Source organism: Vombatus ursinus, unplaced genomic scaffold, assembly GCF_900497805.2.
Source record: "Vombatus ursinus unplaced genomic scaffold, bare-nosed wombat genome assembly UNPS02014818.1, whole genome shotgun sequence".
NCBI lineage: Eukaryota > Metazoa > Chordata > Mammalia > Diprotodontia > Vombatidae > Vombatus > Vombatus ursinus.
Window position 1 is genome coordinate 34,040,275 of NW_020954596.1, and position 19,899 is coordinate 34,060,173.

Genomic DNA, 19,899 nt, shown 5'->3' on the forward strand with positions numbered 1-19,899 from the left:
CCTGGGCAAGTCACTTAACCCCAGTTGCCTAAAAACAAACAAACAAAAAAACAGCTTGTGGAATATTTTTGAGTGGAGGGGAGTTACCTTAGGAGCCTTAACATGGCTATCAAATGATTAGAGACCTGTAGATAGCCAGGCAAAGAAATAATTTACTGGTTGGATATTGTACGTGTATATCTATTCTCAATGGATTCCCAGAGGCTACTTAAACTGTGCCTTTGTTCATCATATCCCTTCCTAACTCCTCTAGGACCTTGATGTGGCAGGCATATACTTTCACAAATGTTCCTTCTCTGTTTATCAGATGCCTTTGACTCCATTCATTCTGTCTTTAGTTCCTTGTAATTTGACTTTTATCAGCAACACTGAACTTAAACTGTTCTTTCAAAAGTCATCGGAGACCTCTTGATCACCAGATCTGAAGGCCTTTTTTCCATTCCTCATCCTTCTTAGCCTCTCTACAGCAGTTGATCCTTTTGACAACTTCCTACTGGATACCCTTTGCTTTAGAGAAACCTTTCCTGAGTTTTTTCCTACTTCTCTCAAGTGCTTTCACAGGATTCTAATCCTCTCTCCTCAAGATTTTCTTTCTCTGCATCTTCTCCTTTGACAACTGTTTTCCCCCCAAACTTCATCTGTTATCTCAGTGCAAATGACTTACAATTCTATATCTCTAGTCCTGACTTCCTTCCCACATTCCAGACCCACAGTTTCAATTGACTCTAGGATATATTATCTATCCATTTATCTTCTACCTATCTATCCTGAATCTTCAATTAACATTTCAAATTCTACATGACTTGAATTTAGCTCATTATAATTCTCCCCATCCTTACTTCTTTTAACTTTACTATTTTTATCAGTGGTACCACCGATTCACTTTGGCTCCCAAGTTGAAAATATTGATGTTTTGTCTCTCCTGTCTTCCTTACCTGTGAAGTAAAATCCACACGACTTGACTACTTATCAGAGAATGAACAGGGAAGGATAACTTTGAGGTTGCAAATCTTTGAATGAAAGGATGGTCGTGCCACTGACAGAATTAAAGTTATTTGGAAAAGAGGTGGCATTCCTCTATGTAGCTGCAGCTTCGTTTATGTCCTTTGGTTTTATTTATAGTAAGAACATCAGTATTTATGTGGTTCATTTGTGTCAGTAGTATATTAACTAGTCAATGAACAAAGATGTCACTTTTACAGCATGAATTGTTAATTTTTGTTTGTAGATTGTGCTTTTTCATTCTTAGTTTCCTCTGCCCCCTTTTCCACCATTCTAACACTATCGCTGTGGAGACAGAGGTAGGTGCATAGGACTGAGATTCTTTTTTTATTTTTATCTATTTAATGGGTCATGGATAAAGAATCCGTCACTAAGCTGCCAACTTCACTATGATGAGCATCTCTTCAGTTAAGCTGGCCTCAGGCAGGAGATATATCATCTTTTGCTGATTATACTTAAAACTTTTCTGACTTGATAGAACCTTCCAGAATTTGTTTGAAAGTCATATTCTTCAAGAACTCAGGATGGCATCCATACCATGATGAGGGATTGAAGTAAGGTTTTCATGAAGGGTATTGATTTAAAAGTGTGTATATGAGAACCAATTAGAGTGTATTTGTGAAATACTTTGAAATCCTACGTGAAATGTTTTTTGAATCTTGTTGGTTGAAAGTCTGGTTTTTGTTTTAAAATTAGCATAAGTAAAGTGTTACTTTTAAAATGTAGACATGTGTTGTTAAATAATTGTATGCATTGTTCAAGAAAAATATCCATAATAATGTATATAAGTTAATTTAAACGTCTCTTTGATATTGGTTGTTGTTCATCTGATATAGTCTTATCAAAAGATGGCACATACTTGAAAGAAAAACATTTTTATTGGAAAAAAGTTTACCTTTCATTGCCTTCACATGAATCTCTTGCATTAATAACTAACAAATACATAAATTTATATCTGTTTTCATGATGGAGCAGCAATCTCCAAAACAAATTAAAATCACTTCTTTCAAATATTTATTTCCTGAAAATTAAATGTAAATTTTTGAATTGTGAAGAATATGCATTACAGTGATATCAAACCTATATATATTTGTAAAAATTGATCAAATCATCTTTTTGAACAGTGATTTAAATTTTCTTCTCTGATCATATTTTCCATATACTGTACTTTTCATAATGTGACTAAGCATCTCAAGTGATTTTCCTTTTAAAATATTTGTTGTATTTTCATAAAAAGCAACTCTGTTACACCAAGATCCTATTCATGCATTCTTTGCAACTGTATTTGGGTATAGGCCAAAACTCCCAGGTCAGTAAATGACAATGTAGTCTGTTTATGTGGGACTGTTTTGATCTTATTAAGAATCTATGTGACGGGGCAGCTAGGTGGTGCAGTGGATAGAGTGCCAGCCCTGAATTCAGGAAGACCTGAGTTCAAATCCGGCTTCAGACACTTAACACTAACTAGCTGTGTGACTCTGGGCAAGTCACTTAACCCCACTGCCTAACCCAAAAAAAAAGAGTCTGTGTGACTGCTGGTTGATGGATCCACTTCATCCCTCAAGTGTCTTCTCCAAGGTGACATGTTGGATCCTGTGTATCAAAACCATAGAACATCTGGCTGTTTTCATATCTTCTGTGCAGGACTTAGCACAGTGAACAGAACTTAGCACTGTGCCTGTCATATAGTAGATGATTAATAAATGTTTTTGTTTAATTGATTTGACTGACTGTTTTGCTCTTTAAAGTCCAGTTTTTTTCTTGTTGCTCTTAGATAATAATAGCAAGGAGCTACCATTATTTTGGATTTTCCCCTATTTTTTTGAATCTCGAATTCTTCAGTTTTTTCCAAGCTTCAGCATGCTGGATTACCAGGTACAGTAAAACCTATATTTCCTAATACAGTCAGAGAATTGGTATTCTGATAAAATAAATATTTGATTAATTGCAACCTACTATATATGTTATATACAGTTGCTGGTATGTTAAAATACTATACTTTGCTATAGTATACTGTTATTTGTTATGTTATCTTGTTTGTTATATAAATATAATGTGTTATGTACACATACACAATACCAAACTTACCGTGAACAAAATCTAATCTTTCTATAATGATCTAGAAATTACCTCAGGATTGTGTAATGCCACGTCATGTTCATGATGGAGTTCAATTATTATTGTATTGTACATGTGCAATGTTAATGGCAATTTCTGGTTGATAGGCTAGTCACCAAATAAATCTTTTATTTTGTCATTCCTGGCAGGTATTAAAGGATATGGGGGGGTATGTACAAGAACTATGACTTGTGTTAGAGAGATGACTCAGTGATATGAATGGTGGGGTGTTCATTCCTGTTCTAGAAAAGAATCAGTACCATAGTTTGCATTGCCCTACAGTGGACAATGGGAAAGAGATCCAGTGGGCTTACCTCTTGGGCTGTTGTGAACTCTCCAGACTAGCCTTGTTTCCTGCATCTCTGAATGAGGATGGCACATTCTGCTTAATTAACCTGCAAAGATTCCTACCTTGGGCTTCAGGGCATCTTGGCCTAATATTTCTAGGAGTCATGTGGTCTCAGTGGCAGATATTTCTTTTACTTAGAACTTCTTAACATCACATTTATTGTAAGATGCATCCAGAATCTTATTTTCTAGTTCTTCCTCTTTCAAAACTCATTTTCCTTTTTAGGCTGTTCTCTGAGTTCCTGTGTCTTTTTTGAGGTCTACCTACCACTTTTATCTCCTTCATAGAGCAGAGAGAGTCTTGACTATCCTACCCTCACTGAATGCTTAAGCTAGATTTGTGGTTACCTGGATCACATACTTGCCCAAATTCTATTTGATGCCTCATCATTCAGTTATTCCCAGTGATGGGGTGAACTCTCCTCACTTTCTTTTTAATTACATTCTTAAAGTGTGATATTTTAAATGTAACTGTGAAACACAATTCAAACAAAACTAAAAGGAAGTAGTCCGCCTATCCCACAATAATATTAACACAGCAAAACTGATTTTGTTCCTTTTTTCTAGTATATTATTAATTTAAAAAATTTTTACTCTTAAACCTCATTGTGACATACAGGAGACCTTGAGTTCGCAAGGACTATGCTATCAATCTATAAGCTCAGAGAGCTTCTACAAAGCTGGCAAGGCTTTGCATACAAGTTGATGCCAATTGTGTCTGTTGTCTGAGGATTGGTTTCTCTTTGCTAATAGCCCCAGAATACTACAAAGTCTCCTCAATGAAGTCCAGAAGTATCCTAAAGAAGAAGAAAGGGAGAGGAAGGAAGGGGGAGAGTTAGCAAGGAAGGAAAGAATAAACATTTATGAAGTACTTACTATACTCCAGGAACCATGCTAAGTGCTGGAGATGCAAATATAGCAAGATTTAGCCATCCACAACAGAAAAATGAAATATGTATAAAAAGTTCATATTGTCCATTTTGGGCCGTTAGCTAGCTAGACAGACAACCAAGTAAACTAGTCCAATGAGTGTGTGTTTGTGTTTGTGTGTGCATGTGCACACACATGCATGTTTGTATATGTGTTTGTGTGTATATATAAGCTATTATACACATACATCTTAGACGTCATCTGTAGTTGGGCAGTGAATTCGGCTCCTAATTGAATATGAGGAGCATGGTGAGACAGATTGCATTTGGGAAATTGTGCAAGTTTTTCCATGATCAACAAGCTGCTCATTTCTGCAAAAGCCCATCTTTTTTTAACATTATTATTTTCCCATTGATGCCATATGGCTGCAAATCATAAAATACCACATTCTCAGAAGAATCAAAATTGCAGATGACCCCAAAATAAACAAACCCTCTGACCCAGCAATTTCATTGATGAATATCTACCCTGAAAGTATTATCAAAGGGGGGAGAATGAGTTTTCTGTTTAAAGATTTATATAACAATATTCTATTTAATTGTACCAAAAAAAAAAAAAAAGCCAACTGGAGGCAACCTTAATGTCCAACAGGAGAAAAAAATTTAAATTGCAGCATATTAAAGCAGTGTTTTGCACGTAGCAAGTACTTAATAAATGTTTTGTGCATTTAATTATTCATATTAATATAATGGAATATTGTAATGCTAAATTTCAGCTATTAAAATTATTCTTATTCTTAGAATGAAAGGACAGAGTATCTTGATGGGAACATTAAAGAGAATCACTGATTATATTTTATACTTTGAAATTAACTAATTTAAAAGTAAATAGTTATCATGGAAATTTAGATAATTATGTCAATGTATGTTATTAAATTTTTAATAAAACATTTAGTTTAAAAAATTGTATGTGAATCAAAGGGCAGTTGTGGATTACTGAAAGCACTGTACAATTTTCCAAATGTAATCCAGCTTCCTCTCTTTCCTCTTCACTTCTTATGGTGAAAGGGCTATAAATTTAGGGGGCATATAAATTGCAATCATGTAAATAGTGAGTTTAATTTGATGTAAGTAATAGAATCATAAACAGAATTATAAACATTACATGTTGCTATAAATTGGAAATGGTTGATAGAAATAGAAAGTCTCTAAAAAACAACTTATTTCTGTGAACTTTGGGAAGTTTTATATTTTAATTTAATTGTTTTCATTTTGAATTGAGCAAACACCAAAAAAAGTAGACATCTCCTTTTATGTAGTAGAACTGAAAAAGAGTAATGTAAATGAAATGTCAGGTCTCTGTTTTTCATAACTTACCTTAAAAAAAGTATACAACCTGTAGCATTTTTCTGCTTTTCTCTAATTCTTTTTACTCTCTGTGTATTTTTAGAAGATGTACCTCAATGACCTTCTTTTCTTGGTGTTATTTTTCTTTCATTTTTTTTTTTGTTAGCCAATTACTATTCCCTTTTGTCTTCCTTCCACCACCTCCATCACCGACCCTGGTTGAGAAAAGGACAGGTAAAACTCTTGTAAAAAATACTTACAGTCAAGAAAAACAAGATCTCACATTGGCTATGTCTGAAAATGTTTTATTCTGCATCTTGAGATCATCATCTGTCTTCCTCTTAAGAGGTGTGTAGCATGCTCCATCATCAATCTTTTGGAATCATGGTCTATCATTGTATTAACCAAAGTTCTTAAGACTTTCAAGTTGTTTGTCTTTACAATGTTGTTGTTATTGTGTAAATTACTTTGCTTGTTATACTTACTTCACAGTCTCTCAGTTTATACAAGTCTTTCTCTGAAGGTTTTCCCTTTCATTTCTTTTGACCCAATAATATTCCACTATGCCCAAAGGACTATAAAACTGTGCATACCCTTTGATCCAGCTGTATCCCAAAGAGATCATTAAAAAGGGAAAAGGACTCACATGTACAAAAATATTTATAGCAGCTCTTTTTGTGGTGGCAAAGAATTGGAAATTGAAGGGATGCCCATTAATTGAGAAATGGCTGTACAAGTTGTGGTATATGAATGTAATGGAATGCTATTGTTCTGTAAGAAATGATGAGTAGGTGGACTTTAGAAAAATCTGGAAAGACTTACTTGAACTGATGCTGAGTGAAGTAAGTTGAAACAGAACATTGTACACGGTAACAGCAACATTGTGCAATGACCAACTTTGATAAACTTAGCTGTTTTTAGCAATGCAATAATCTAAGACAATTCGAAAGACTTATGATGGAAAATGCTGTCTACATTCAGAGAAAGAACTATGGAGTCTAAATGCAGTTTTCTCTCTTTTTTTTTTCTTTCTCATGGTTTTTCCCTTTTGTTCTGATTCTTCTTTCACAATATGACTGATGTGGAAATATGTTTAATGTGATTGTATATGTATAGCCTATATGAGATTGTATGCAGCCTGGGGAGGGAGGAGTGAAAGGAGGGAGAAAATTTAGAATTCAAAATCTTATAAAAGTCAAAGATGAAAACAAAATTAATTTAAAAAAAACAACAATAATAATTCATTACAGCCATATGCCATAATTTTTTTATTCCTTTCCCAATAGGCATTACCTTTGTTTCCAGTTCTTTGCTGCCATAAAAAGAGTGCATGCAAATATTTTTGTATATGTGGATCTTTTTACTCTTTCTTTGGGTTAAGGGCTTGCAATAGAATCACAGAGTAGCTTAGTAACTTTTTGGGCATAATTCCAAATTGTTTTTCTAGAAGATTGGACAAATTTATCTATTTTATTAGTTTTGCCCTATCCTCCTTAAAAAAAAATCTACTATTTTCATTTATCAAATGATTGGATTTTTTTTTTTTTTTGCTTTCCATTTTGTTAATCTCTTCTTTGATGTTCAGAATTTCTTCTTCAAGGTTTTGTTGGGGGTTTTTGATTAGTTGCTTTTCTCAGTTTTTTAGTTGTATACCCAGTTCACTGATTTGTTCTTTTATTGATGAAAATGGAGATATAAATTTTCCCATTTGGACTGCTTTAATTGCATCCCATAAATTTTGGTGTGTTGTTTACTTGTCATTTTCTTTGATGATTTTTTTTTGACTGACCAATTCTTTGGTATTATGTAATTTAGTCTCCAATTAATTTTTAATTCTTTCTCTAAAGGCCCTTTATTGAATGTTTTTATTACCTTTTGGTCTGTAAAGGATTTGTTTAGGATTTCTTTGGGATACTTTATGTCTCAGTATATGATTAATTTTTATAAAGGTGCAATGAATGGCTGAGAAATATGTAGAGTACTTTTTCTGTCCATTTGGTAATAGCAAGAGATCTATAATCTCTAATTGTTCTAAAAGTGCTATTCAAGTATTCTGGTCTTTAGTTTCTTTTTTGTTTATCTTTGTGTTAGATTGTCTAGGTGTGACAGGGGTATACTGAAGTCACCTTACTTGTATGGACTTACTGTCTCTTTCTTCCTAATTTGATTAACCTTTCTTTAAGTATTTAGATGCTATGCTCTTTTATTTATTTATTTTTTTTGGTGAGGCTATTGGGCTGGTGCTCTATCCATTATGCCACCTAGCTGCCCCTCTTTTATTTGTTTTCAATGGTACTTTTAAACATAATGTAGTTTTCCTGCATATCTCTTTTAATCATGTCTGTTTTTTACTATATTCTTGTCTGAAATCATGATTACTTCTAGTGCTTCTAAAAAAATTTATCTGAAGTATAATGAATTCTGCTCCAGCTCCTCATTTTAACTATATTGTTAATCTCTATGTTTCAAATATATTTCCTGTGAATGGCATATTGTAGGACATTGCTTTTGCATCGGTTTTGTTATCTTACATTTTTGGGGGTAACTTCATCCTATTCATATTCATAGTTGACTATTTCCTTCCAATCCTGTGGTCTTAAACTTTTTTGTCTTTGTAACCCATCATCTCTTTACAAAGAAGAAAGTGGTGAAGGAGGAATTTGCCTGATATTTGTGATCTATAAATGATGCTATCTGTTAATAAAAGATGCTATCTTATTTTTCCCATATCCCCATCACAGATTTTTACTCTTTTTTTCTTTCCTTTTAAGCTGCCTTTATGTCCCCACACCCCACCTGTACTCCTCCAATATTGGAATTTCTTTTGACTATGACTAAATTCCCTACCTAGTACTTCCTTTTAATACCCTCTTTCCCTGTGGCCACTTCTCACTTATTTTCTTCTTGAATTTAATGCATTTTTGCACACATTGTGTGTGTGAGAGAGATAGCGACAGAGAGACAGAGACAGAGAGTAGAGATGGTGACAGAGAAAAACAAAGAGGTGGAGGGAGTGGGAATGTATATGCTCAACTTTTTCTTTGTCCAGTTCAGATCAAAGTAAAAGATGTCTATTACCCCCACCCTTTCTCTAGGTTTATCTTTTCTTCATACCATGCACTCCTAATATAGAAAAAATCCCTTTTCTTCTTTTATTCCTCCCAAGTATAGCTTGTCAGGGTCTTTTTTCTAAGACAAAAACAAAGAAAGATGCATCAAACCAGAACAGAACAAAACCTCCCCCAGACCCTCTGCCTGTCTTATTTAGCTTTGTCTATGACTTTTTAAAAAAAAATTATTTATTTTTAATTTTTTTGAGTTCCAAATTTTCTTCTTCATATCTCCCCTCCCCCCAACGCAAGACAGTTTGTAATTTGATACAAGCCCTACATATACATTCATATTAAACCTATTTTCACATTAGTCATGTTGTAGAGAAGAATTAGAACTAATGGAAGAAACCATGAGAAAGAAGAAACAAACAAAAAAAGAAAAAAGAGAGAGCACAAATAATATACTTTGATCTGCATTCAGGCTCCATAGTTCTTTTTCTGGATGTGGACAGCATTTTCCATCATGAGTCTTTTGGAGCTGTCTTAGATCTTTGCATTGCTGAGAAGAGATAAGTCTCAAAGTTAGTCATCGCACAATGTGGGTGTTACTGTGTACAATGTTCTCCTAGTTCTGCCCACTTCACTCAGCATTAGTTCATATACGTCTTTGCAGGTTTTTCTGAAGTCCACCTGCTTATCATTTCTTATAGCACAATAGTATTCCATTACATTCATATACTGCAACTTGTTCAGCCATTCCCCAACTAATGGGCATCCCCTCAATTTCCAATTCATGTCTATGACTTTTGAAGACATTAGAGTTCTGAGATGATACTTCTTTTCCTCTGTTAGCAAGTAAACAATCTATCCTCCCATCATCCCTTTCAGTTAGTTATATATGTGTACCTTTCTGTGTTTGTGTTGGTTCTTGCATTTCCATTTCAAAGTGCCTACTTAGTTTTGAACCTTTGAACCTTGAAGCTTGGAAATCTATTTCATTAAAGGTTCATTTTTCCACTATAGGTTTATCCCATCTTGCCTGATAGGTTATTCTTGGTTGTCTTTTTCTTTTGTTTTTTAGAATATTTTTTTCCAAGTTCTCCTCTACATTATAGTAGCAGTTCTGTGATCCTGACTATGGCTCCTTGGTATTCAAACTCTTTTTTTGGGGGGGGGTGGGGAGAAGGGGTACTGCTTGCAGTATTTGTTTCTTTGACATGGAAGCTCTGAATTTTGGCTACGGGGTTCCAGGGAGTTTTCATTTTGAAATTTCTATTATAAGGTAATTGGAGGATACATTGTATTTTCACATTGCCTTCTGGTTCTTTCCTTTTTTTTTTTTTAAAGTTATTTTATTTTTTTTTTATTAACACTCATTTATTTTCTCTCCCTACCACCTTTCTTCCAATTTAAATGTAAAAAAAGAAAGAAAAACAGACTCTTATAACAAATATACAGTCTTGTAACAAATTTTCATTGTCTATGTCCAAAAACATAATGGCTCGTTCTAAATCTTGAATCTATCATGACTGTCAGGTGATGAGTAACAGATCATCATCATTCCTCTGGAAACATGATTGGTTATTGCATTGATCAGAGATCTAAAACCCTTAGAGCTGTTTGTCATTACAAAGTTGTTTTTATTGTATAAATTGTTCCCCTGGTTCTGCTCCCTTCATTCTTCATCACTTTAAACAAGTCTTTCCATCTTTCTCTGAGCCTATCTCTTTCTTCATTTCTTATTGCACAGTAATACTCTTATTTTATACATATACCCTGATTTGTTTAGCCATTCCCTAGTTGATTTGCCATAAGGTTTTAAGAGACCTGCAGTTTTCATGTATGTTTTTAGAAATATAGTACCTAAATTTGTTTTTTTTGTTTTGGCTATAATTTTTCAGATAGTTCAGTGATTCTTAGGTTATCTTTTCTTGGTCAGTTGTCTTATATTTTCTTCTGTTTTGATATTTCTTATTGTCTCACTGAATCATTTTCTATTTGGCTCATTCTCATGTTTAGAGAGTTCAATTGCTGGTTAAGATTAGGACAAACTCTGCACCCCTTCTCCTATATGGTATGGATAGGCTCCATTTGATTCTGAAACTGGGTTAAGATGAGGCTAGAATTTTTCAGGAATTGTCTTATCTTGTCACTTTCTCCTGTGGTTCAGGCCCAGGATGTCTGGGTTGGGTTGGGTTGGGATAGGGCTACTTGGATGCTAGCTTAGGAAAGGCCTGCCTGGATGTTAGGTCAGACTGGGGCTCTTTGGCCCTGTCTCTTGCTCACAAGGCTGCTTTTGACCTTTGCCTTCCACCTGCCTTGGCTCATGTCTGCTTAGGGCTTCTGCAGGATTCTGACCATCTTTTTATAGTCCTGTAATAGATAGAAGAGTTTATAACTGATTCTCTTTGGTTTTCTTTATCATTGTTAATTCTAGTGCATTTTTTTTTTAAGCAATTGGGGTTAAGTGACTTGTTCAAGGTCACACAACTAGTAAGTATCAAGTGTTTGGTCTGAGGCCAGATTTAAACTCAGGTCCTTCTGACTTCAGGCACGGTGCTCTATCCACTGCGCCACCTAGCTGCCCCTCTAGTGCATTTTTAGGCCTTTACTGGAATGTTTGTGGAAGTCTTAACATCATTCCATAATCCATAATCCTCTATCACAATACTTTGGGAAGACTCTAAGTCTTAGGTATTATAGAAAGAGATAGGGTTAAACTTTGATTTCAGTAAATCTAATTCAGAGTATTATTTCAATAAAAACATCTGAATAAAGGTAGAATTAAAAATTAAAAGTCAGAGATTTTAATGTTTTCATTCTCGAATAGAACTTCATCACCTTAATTGGTTCCACTGGGTAAAACTTTCTTTTTGTAAAAGCCTCTCATCATCACTGTAAGTGAAATATCAAGGAAAATGGAGGAAAAATGGCTTATCAGCATCACCAGTAGTGATATTCAATTTGTAAAATGGTGTCTGCTTTCCTGCCCTTCCATAGGAGGCTCATTTTTGTAGCTCAGGCTATGAAATATGGATGTATGTTAGAAGTACATTAATTTTCCCTAGCAGCATGCATTTTACATCCCATATGTTTATGGTTAATTAGTACAACAACACTACATTTAAAAATAATAATAATTGCAATTAGGTTATGCAAAACTCTGCAATCAACCACTTTCCAGACACATACATGCTTTGACTCCTTGGGTAACCATAAAGAAATTTTCCTCTTTTTTTCCCCTTTCTTCCATCTGCTTTCTTTTGTATTGCATGGAACTTGTCATATACTAGGAACTATTACCATTTTAAAATTTCATTTTCCAATGCTTCATAAGCTTTCAAAAACTTTATTAGGAAAACTATTTCTTTTTTTCTTTTTGATATGTGTATGTGTTCAAAACAATTTTGGGGTTTGAGATTAGTCAAGAGCTGTAGATCTCCTATAAACTTAAATACTTTTAAAAGGAAAATTATTTGGATTTTAAACTTTTTGGTTAAGTATGTGTATATTTTCAAGTAAAGTTCTTTAATTAAGTAAAATGTTTTTTGAGAGATAGTTATGTTTTTATGTTAGTCTCTAAGAGGTAAAATTAGTTGACCTTATTTAAAATATATGTTAATCTTTTGATGTTTGCTCTAAAAAAAAAAAAGAGGGGAAAATCTGCTCTCCTTATGTGATCAGATAGGGAACAGTTGTGATGCTTTTTACGTCTGTATTAAGCTGGCCTTGGTAGAATCACCCCTTCCCCCCTAACATTTTAATAAAGAGATGAAACATTTTGTAAGATCTTAGGATTTAGTGCTGATAGAGATCATAGGGATGATTTAATCCCAGTCTTTCATTTCAGGGATGGGGAAATTGAAGTTTAGAGAAGATAAATGACATTTTCTATAGTCCCGCACCTGTGACTCCAAATCCATTGTTCCCATTCCATCACGTTGCTTCAAAGTGATTTTAACCAATACCGTGGATATTACAGGTTTATCACTTTTCATTCAGTCATGGAAAATGTGGAAGGAGCAAGCTTGGAATCTTGTGTCAAACTGAAATAGATACATATAGCAAGTCCCTAAATTACAAATGGGTTGTTTTCCAAAATTTCATTTGTAGATCAGTTCTTAACTTAGAAGTACTTTTTCTTTACCCACAAGCCCAGCGTTGCATGTGTTTGTGAGTATGGGTATATGTGTATACATATGTGTATGTGTATATACACACATACATTTTTATGTATACTTATACATATTAATATAAATACATACCATGTCTACATGACATGTGTACATATATACATCTGTGTATGTGTCTATGTGTACAATATATACATATAAATACACATCTGCATGTACATACACACATTCCAAGACATGAAAGCAAAAATTGAATGTACCTAAAATTTGGCATTGATAGTATTATAGAACCTGACCACTGTTTAGAACAGTGTTTCTGTGGGAAAATGTATTCTCAGTTGAGACATGAGATACCAGCAAGACATCTCCCCCAGGAACATGGGCTAACTAGTTCCAGCCCTTTGGCAGTAGTTTCTGTGCTTTTAGATAGGAGCAGTGTGGTGGGAGTCAAGATTTGGGGGTATGTAGTGGGACATGTTTTAGAAAAGTAAGGATAGGGAAGGACTGTAGGTAATGGTGGGACAGGGAGTAGTAGTTATGAGGTGTGGCATAGAAAGGCAGGATATAGCCAGTATTGGATAGGGTTTTCCCTTCTCTCCTTCCCACTTGTAGACATTGATCCTGCCACAGTCCTTCTGGCAGTGTTTGAGGTGGAATGAGAAACAGAGGTGAAGTGTAGTTCTTTTCTCTTTTTCCCTAACTTTGGTCCTAGCATCTCAGATCCTCTTTCTAACTAAGTAGCGCTGGGGCAAGGTTAAAAGTGAAGTCACTTCAAATGAGCTTTGCCTTTCTATTATTTTTTCCTGGATTGTGAAATAGCTCCCTTATTTGTCTACTTCATGGTCCTTGGTTTTATATTTTTATGTTACTTCCCTGTGTATCTTTGATATCAAATCAGAGATATTTGGCACGAAGATGTTTCACCCAGTTAATAGTTTCTTTCTTTACCTAGCTGTGTTGATTTTTATTTGTGCAAAAGCCTTTCATTTATATGCAAGTTAAATTGTTAATTTTTATTGTTTGTATTTTCCTTGATCTTTTGTTAAGTTAAAAAAATTCTCCCCATAGTCATAGTAGTAAAAAGTAGCTGATCTTGTTCTTTTCTGTTTTCTTATGGCGGGAACTTATATATTTATACTCTATATCCCTTTTGATTTAGTCACATATAGTTGAAGTGCCTGGTCTGAACCTAATTTCTCCCAAATCGCTTTTCAATTTTCCCAGCAGTTTTTGTTAAGTAGAAAGTTATTCCCCAAATAGTTTATATTCTTGAGTTTGCTAAACATTGAGTTATTGAGTTCATTTGTTTCTGATTCTTGATTTTCTGATCTCTTGTATTGATCTACTTTTAATTTTTTAGACATTACCAGTTTTGATCATTATTGCTTTATAGTATAATTTGATTTTTGAAAGTGCTATTATCCCTTTATTCCCACTCCCCCACCCCCGTTATTTCCCTTGAGATTCTAGATCTTTGATTCTTCTGAAATAATTTTACTATTACTTATCCTAGCTGTATAAAGTACCCCTTTGGTAGTTTAGGATAGTACTCAATCTATAATTGAATTTAGGTTATATCATCATCACTACCCCCACCACCACCACCACCATCTTCAACATCATCATAACTAGCATTTGTATAGTGCTTTAAGTTTTACAAAATGCTTTACAAGGATCCAAATTATTAGCCTCATTACATATGAGGAAACTGAGGCAAACAGAGATTAAGTGACTTACTGGTTCACAACTAGTAGATGTCTAGTGCTAGATTTGAACACAGTTCTTCTTTACTCCAGGTCCAGCATTCTGTCTACTGTTCTACCTACTTGTATATATGATAATGATTTTTACATATTGAGATAGCCCAAGCATAAGTAATAGTAGTCCTTCAATTATTTGAGTTATTTCTTTAAAGAATGTTTTGTAATTGTTTCTACCTGAGTCTTGAGTATGCATTGGTTAATTGACTCCTAGATATTTTATACATTTTATACTTATTTTGAATGAAATTTCCCTTTCTAGTATTTCCTCTAAGATTTTGTTATTGCTGTACAGAAATGCTGTTGATTTTTGTGGATAGACTTTTGTATTCTGCTACTTTTTTGAAGGTATTAATGGTCTTTTTTAATTTCTTTGCTGATGCTTTGGTGTTTTCTGAATAAACTAACATGTCTGCAGATAGGGAGAATTTTATCTCCTTTTTGCCAAAGTGTTTGCTTTTATTTTATCTTGTTTTTATTGACATCGCTACAGTTCTGGAACCAGATCAAATAATAGTGGGGATAGAAGAGGCATCTCTATTTTTCCTCTTTATTTATTGAGAAAGAATTGTGACATATAAAAAGTTTAAGAAACATAGTTTCTGGGTAATTGCTCATTTTATCAATCATCCTAACATAAAATTAATAAAAGGGGTCAGTGACACTCTTGAATGCCAAAGACCCCTCATGGAACCCACTCAGTGCTTATATGCCCTTGGAAGAGTGGGTCTTCCTGAGAGTGGTAATCAACTCTGATTGGTTAACAATTAATGTGAAGAATAAATAATATTATAATGAGAGGTGGACCTATTCTAATGAGGAGCTGGGGGATATGAGTCTGATCACTAAGTCTTAGTCAAAGAGACTTATCTATGCCCATATTATCCCGCCTAGGGTAATCTAGACAAAAGGGAGAATCCACTTTTTCCCCTGACCTGAGTAAAACACAATGGACCAGAATTCATCAGTTCACCTAAACTAAAATTTCTTTATCTTTTGAACAGATCTGAGTTTTCCCTCTATCAGCCTTGCACTTCAAAGGTTGCCTGAATAACTTTAGGGGCTAACTTCTGAATAAGGAAGTAGAAAAGGGGAAAAACTTTAGTCCTAATTCAATAATTGGTTATTAATATAAGAGAGAAATAATAATTTCTCTCAATCTAGTTGCTTTACTTTTGCAAATAATACTAGCTTTGAGTTTTAGATAGATACTTTTTTTTTAAATAGCTCCTCTCTGCTTAATGCTTTTTAAAATTTTGCCATTAAAGAGTGTTGTACTTATGTTAAAGGCCTTTCTTGCATTTATTGACATAATCGTGTGGTTTTGGATATTTTGTTTTTAATATGATTACTTAGGGTAGTTGTTTTCTTAATGTTGACCCAAGAGGTGGTGTACTATAGTTGATAGAGAACTGGCTTCAAAGTTAGGATGATCTGGGTTCAAGTCTTGCCTCTGACGCATACTGTATTGACTGTATGTGACCCTGCGCAAGACACTTAATTTTGGGGGGGGGCAATTGGGGTTAAGTGACTTGCCCAGGGTCACACAGCTAGTAAGTATCAAGTGTTTGGTCTGAGGCTGGATTTGAACTCAGGTCCTCCTGACTTCAGGGCTGGTGCTCTATCCACTGCGCCACCTAGCTGCCCCAAGTCATTTAACTTTTAATGCAGCCAAGCAACCAGGCTGCAGAGATAGTGCTAATTGGTAGAGGAAGTTCCTTATGGGGAACTGCCTACCTTGATGAAATCATAGACTGACTTTAAAAAAAAGTCAGAACCATCCTTGAATCCCTGGTATAAATTAATCAACAGCATTAATTAAACGTTAACTATGTGCCAGGTACTGGGCTGAGCCTTGGGGAAACTGAAAAAAGACAAAAACAAATTTGTCTCTGCCCTCAAGGAGCTCACGTTCTGAAGGGGGAATCAACGTGCAGATAACTATATACATACAAGATTTATATGATGTACTTGGAAGGTAATTTCATAGGGAAAGCACTAGCAATGGGAGGGACAAGAAATCCAGCTTTTGTTCATAGTGAAATACACACCCATTCACACTCACACTCCTACACACATCTCACTATAGTCTTGAGGTCCATGAACTTGGATGGGAAAAAATTACATTTTTATTTTCACTAACATGGAACTGAAATTTACCATTTCTTTTAGTATTTAAAAAATATTATTCTGAAAAGAGATCCTTAGGCTTTACCAGATTGCTATCGGGGTCCATGATACACAAAAAAGGTTGAGAGCCCTTGCTGTAGTCTTTTTGCCAGGATTTTATGTGATCATTTTTACATTCATTAAAGTTATTGATCAGTAGTTTTCTTTCTTTGCTGTATCTTTTCCTGGTTTAGGTGTTAGAACCATATTTGTCTCATGAAAGGAATTTTGTAGGATGTTTTCTCTCTTGATCTATGAGATTAATTTGTATAGCGTCAAGTATTAATTCCTCTTTAAATATTTGATAAAATTCATCTGTTAACTTTCTCTGGACCAGGGTTTTTTTGGTTTTTGGGTTTTTTCTTCAATTGCAATGAAAAGATGGGATTTTCTGGGATTGGGACTCAGTTTTAAATTCTTATAAAATCTCAGCAAGCAGAAAAAAATTTCAAAACTTAAAATGTAAAAGGAGCAGCATTGGATTTGCATTCAGATGAACTCCCAGGTTCAAATCACAACTCTTCTGTTCATTATCTGTTGCTTTTGACAAGTCCCTTAACTTTTTTTATGTATAAAAAATAAATTTCACCATCTTCTAATGACAGTTCACTGCATTGTAGGCCTCCTTGTCACCAGATTAAAAATTAAACTGTTGCTTTTTTCATACTTATTTAACATCATGGCTTTTCTTAATTTGCTTTAATTTATAACTTATTATTAAATAGTTTTTACACTCATTTGTTGACTTTAATAACAATGTATGTTCTTTTATTTAAATAAATTCTTGTGCTTGCATTTTCAACTTTCTAGGTAGATTATGATAATCACGCACTTTATAAACATGGAAAAACAGGTCGAAAACAGTCTCCTGTGCGTATTTTCACCAATATTCCTCCCAACAAAATAATTCTTCCAGCAGAAGAAGGATACAGGTAAGGGTTCTAAGGAAACTCAAGTTTCCTTGAGCCATTACAATAAAATTACACATTCAAGATCAGTAAATATTTTTGGCAGCCTGCTCATTTATAATGGATTTGTCCTTTTAAACTTAAATTCCTTGTGCAATTTCATTTTTTAAATGAATTTGTAGATTACTCATTTGGTATGAGTAGTGTTTCATGTAATGCTATTCATGCACCCTATAAATACTCAATAAATATTTGTAACTGACTATCCAAATTAATTCTGTCTCTTTCTAGGTTTTGTGCTATTTGTCAGCGTTATGTTTCTTCAGAGAACCAACACTGTGAGATCTGCAATTCATGTACATCTAAGGTAAGATGTTTCATGTTGCTTAAATGTTTATTTGATATATGTGAGTATGTATAAATATATGTATATATATGCATAGACACTCGTGTGTGTATGTATGTATATGTATTTAAACGTGTGTGAAACATGTAAGATTTGATGTTTATTTATCTGAGAAGCTATTTTTTGTCATGTATCGTTTGAGGAAGGCAGTAGAATTTTACAGCACACCTAATAGCAATGACAGTACTGCAGAACTCAGTGTAGTACCATATTCAGAATGACTGATAGCTGATGATAATAATGACCATGCCTGTGTTCCAGTGAAATATTGTTTTCTTTAGGAAGTTAGCCTGATCCTTAAATTGGATCTTTAAAATAACAAGAAAAACTAGATTGTGTCATAAAAGCACAATAAGCACCTATCACCCTCTCCAAAATGAATAGTAACTTATTGGTAGACCCCACCCTTAGGAACTTACACTATTTAGTTAATATTCAGCCTTTAGGTTATATGTAACCAGCATAACATATACTTTATAAGGATATATATTCTTTTAATTGGTTCTGGATTCATCTGCAAACTTTTTTGGGGGAAAAATAAACTATAGAATGTTTAAATTTGTATACATAATATCCTCTCATTTGTGAGATTTATTTTGATATCCATTTGTAGAATTTGACATGCTGAACACCAACTAATAACATCCTTTTGAAAAAATTATTTTTGGTAGGATGGCAGGAGGTGGAAGCATTGCCTTCTTTGCAAAAAATGCGTCAAACCCTGTAAGTACTGGAGAATATTTTTTCTTTGAAAGATTATAATTATATTTAATTTGCTATTCTCTTAGTAGTAATAAAAATATTCACTTGAAAAAAATTAAAATTAAATAAATCAGCTTCTTTTGGTTGTCTCTAGAGTATGAAATTTTCTAATACTTTGTTTCTGTGGTAGAGACCGAGTATAATGAGCATTTTAGACTGAGTCCAAGATAAATCCCTTTTTTGAAGTACTTATTGAATTTTGAAAAATTAGGTTCCAATGTTTATCCAGTAAAGAATCTGATCCAAATATATTCATGTCTGTTTCGGTATATTGAAGCCGAATTTCAATGAAGCCCTTCTATTTGTGGGAGTTTGTAATTGAGAGCCACAAAAGACCTATTTTGTTGCCTCATTGCAGTCATTGGGTAGGTGATTCTGGTTTCTGAAAAAACTATGCCTTTGTTTTTTGTTTTTTGTTTTGTTTTTTTAAAGTGAGGCAATAGGAGATAAGTGACTTGCCCAGAGTCACACAGATAGGAAGTATTATGTGTTTGATGTGGGATTTGAACTCGGGTCCTCTTGACTCCACGCCAGTGCTCTATCCACTGCGCTGCCTAGTTGCTCCAAAAACTGTGCCTTTGGACCACAACATTTGGGAGGGTCTACTTAGCTGGAAATCTTTTTGGGGCAGGCGTAGCAATAGATTGCTATATGAAGACCAGTTTAACTGAGTACCAATGGGCTTATCATTAGGAGGTTTGACAGCAAAGTTGTATATTTTTTAGTGATATTGACCCATAATGAAATTCTTAAATTTAAAACAAAATAGCCATTTATAAATTTAGTTATATATAAGAACTTAATGGACTTGATGCATTTAAAATTTTAGTATGTTGCTTCATCTTGACAGTACATTGATTTTGTTTTATGGTGGGTTTGTGGAGGGAAGGGGAACCTTTGATTTCATCAGAGGAGATAACCTCTAGAATGAAAAATCTCCACTGTAGCTGATTGGCAACTTGTTTGAAACTTATGGTCTTAGAGATTTTGCTTGACAAACTGAGAGATTAAGTTACTTGCCCAT

General features: G+C 34.1%; 1 protein-coding gene across 6 annotated transcripts in view; it reads left to right on the forward strand.

Annotated features, from left to right (window-relative positions):
- Positions 1-19,899, forward strand: part of ZCCHC4 (zinc finger CCHC-type containing 4) — a 60,203-nt gene that overhangs the window by 30,466 nt on the left and 9,838 nt on the right. For all 6 annotated transcript variants that reach the window (XR_003566817.1, XM_027836332.1, XM_027836334.1 and 3 more), the window contains exons 8-11: positions 2,777-2,877; positions 17,610-17,731; positions 17,999-18,074; positions 18,785-18,836. Coding sequence is in view for 5 of the 6 variants with exons in the window: in XM_027836332.1 (XP_027692133.1) it covers positions 2,777-2,877; positions 17,610-17,731; positions 17,999-18,074; positions 18,785-18,836 (351 nt within the window). In the remaining variant the exon portion in view is untranslated. The remainder of the gene's footprint in view (positions 1-2,776; positions 2,878-17,609; positions 17,732-17,998; positions 18,075-18,784; positions 18,837-19,899) is intronic.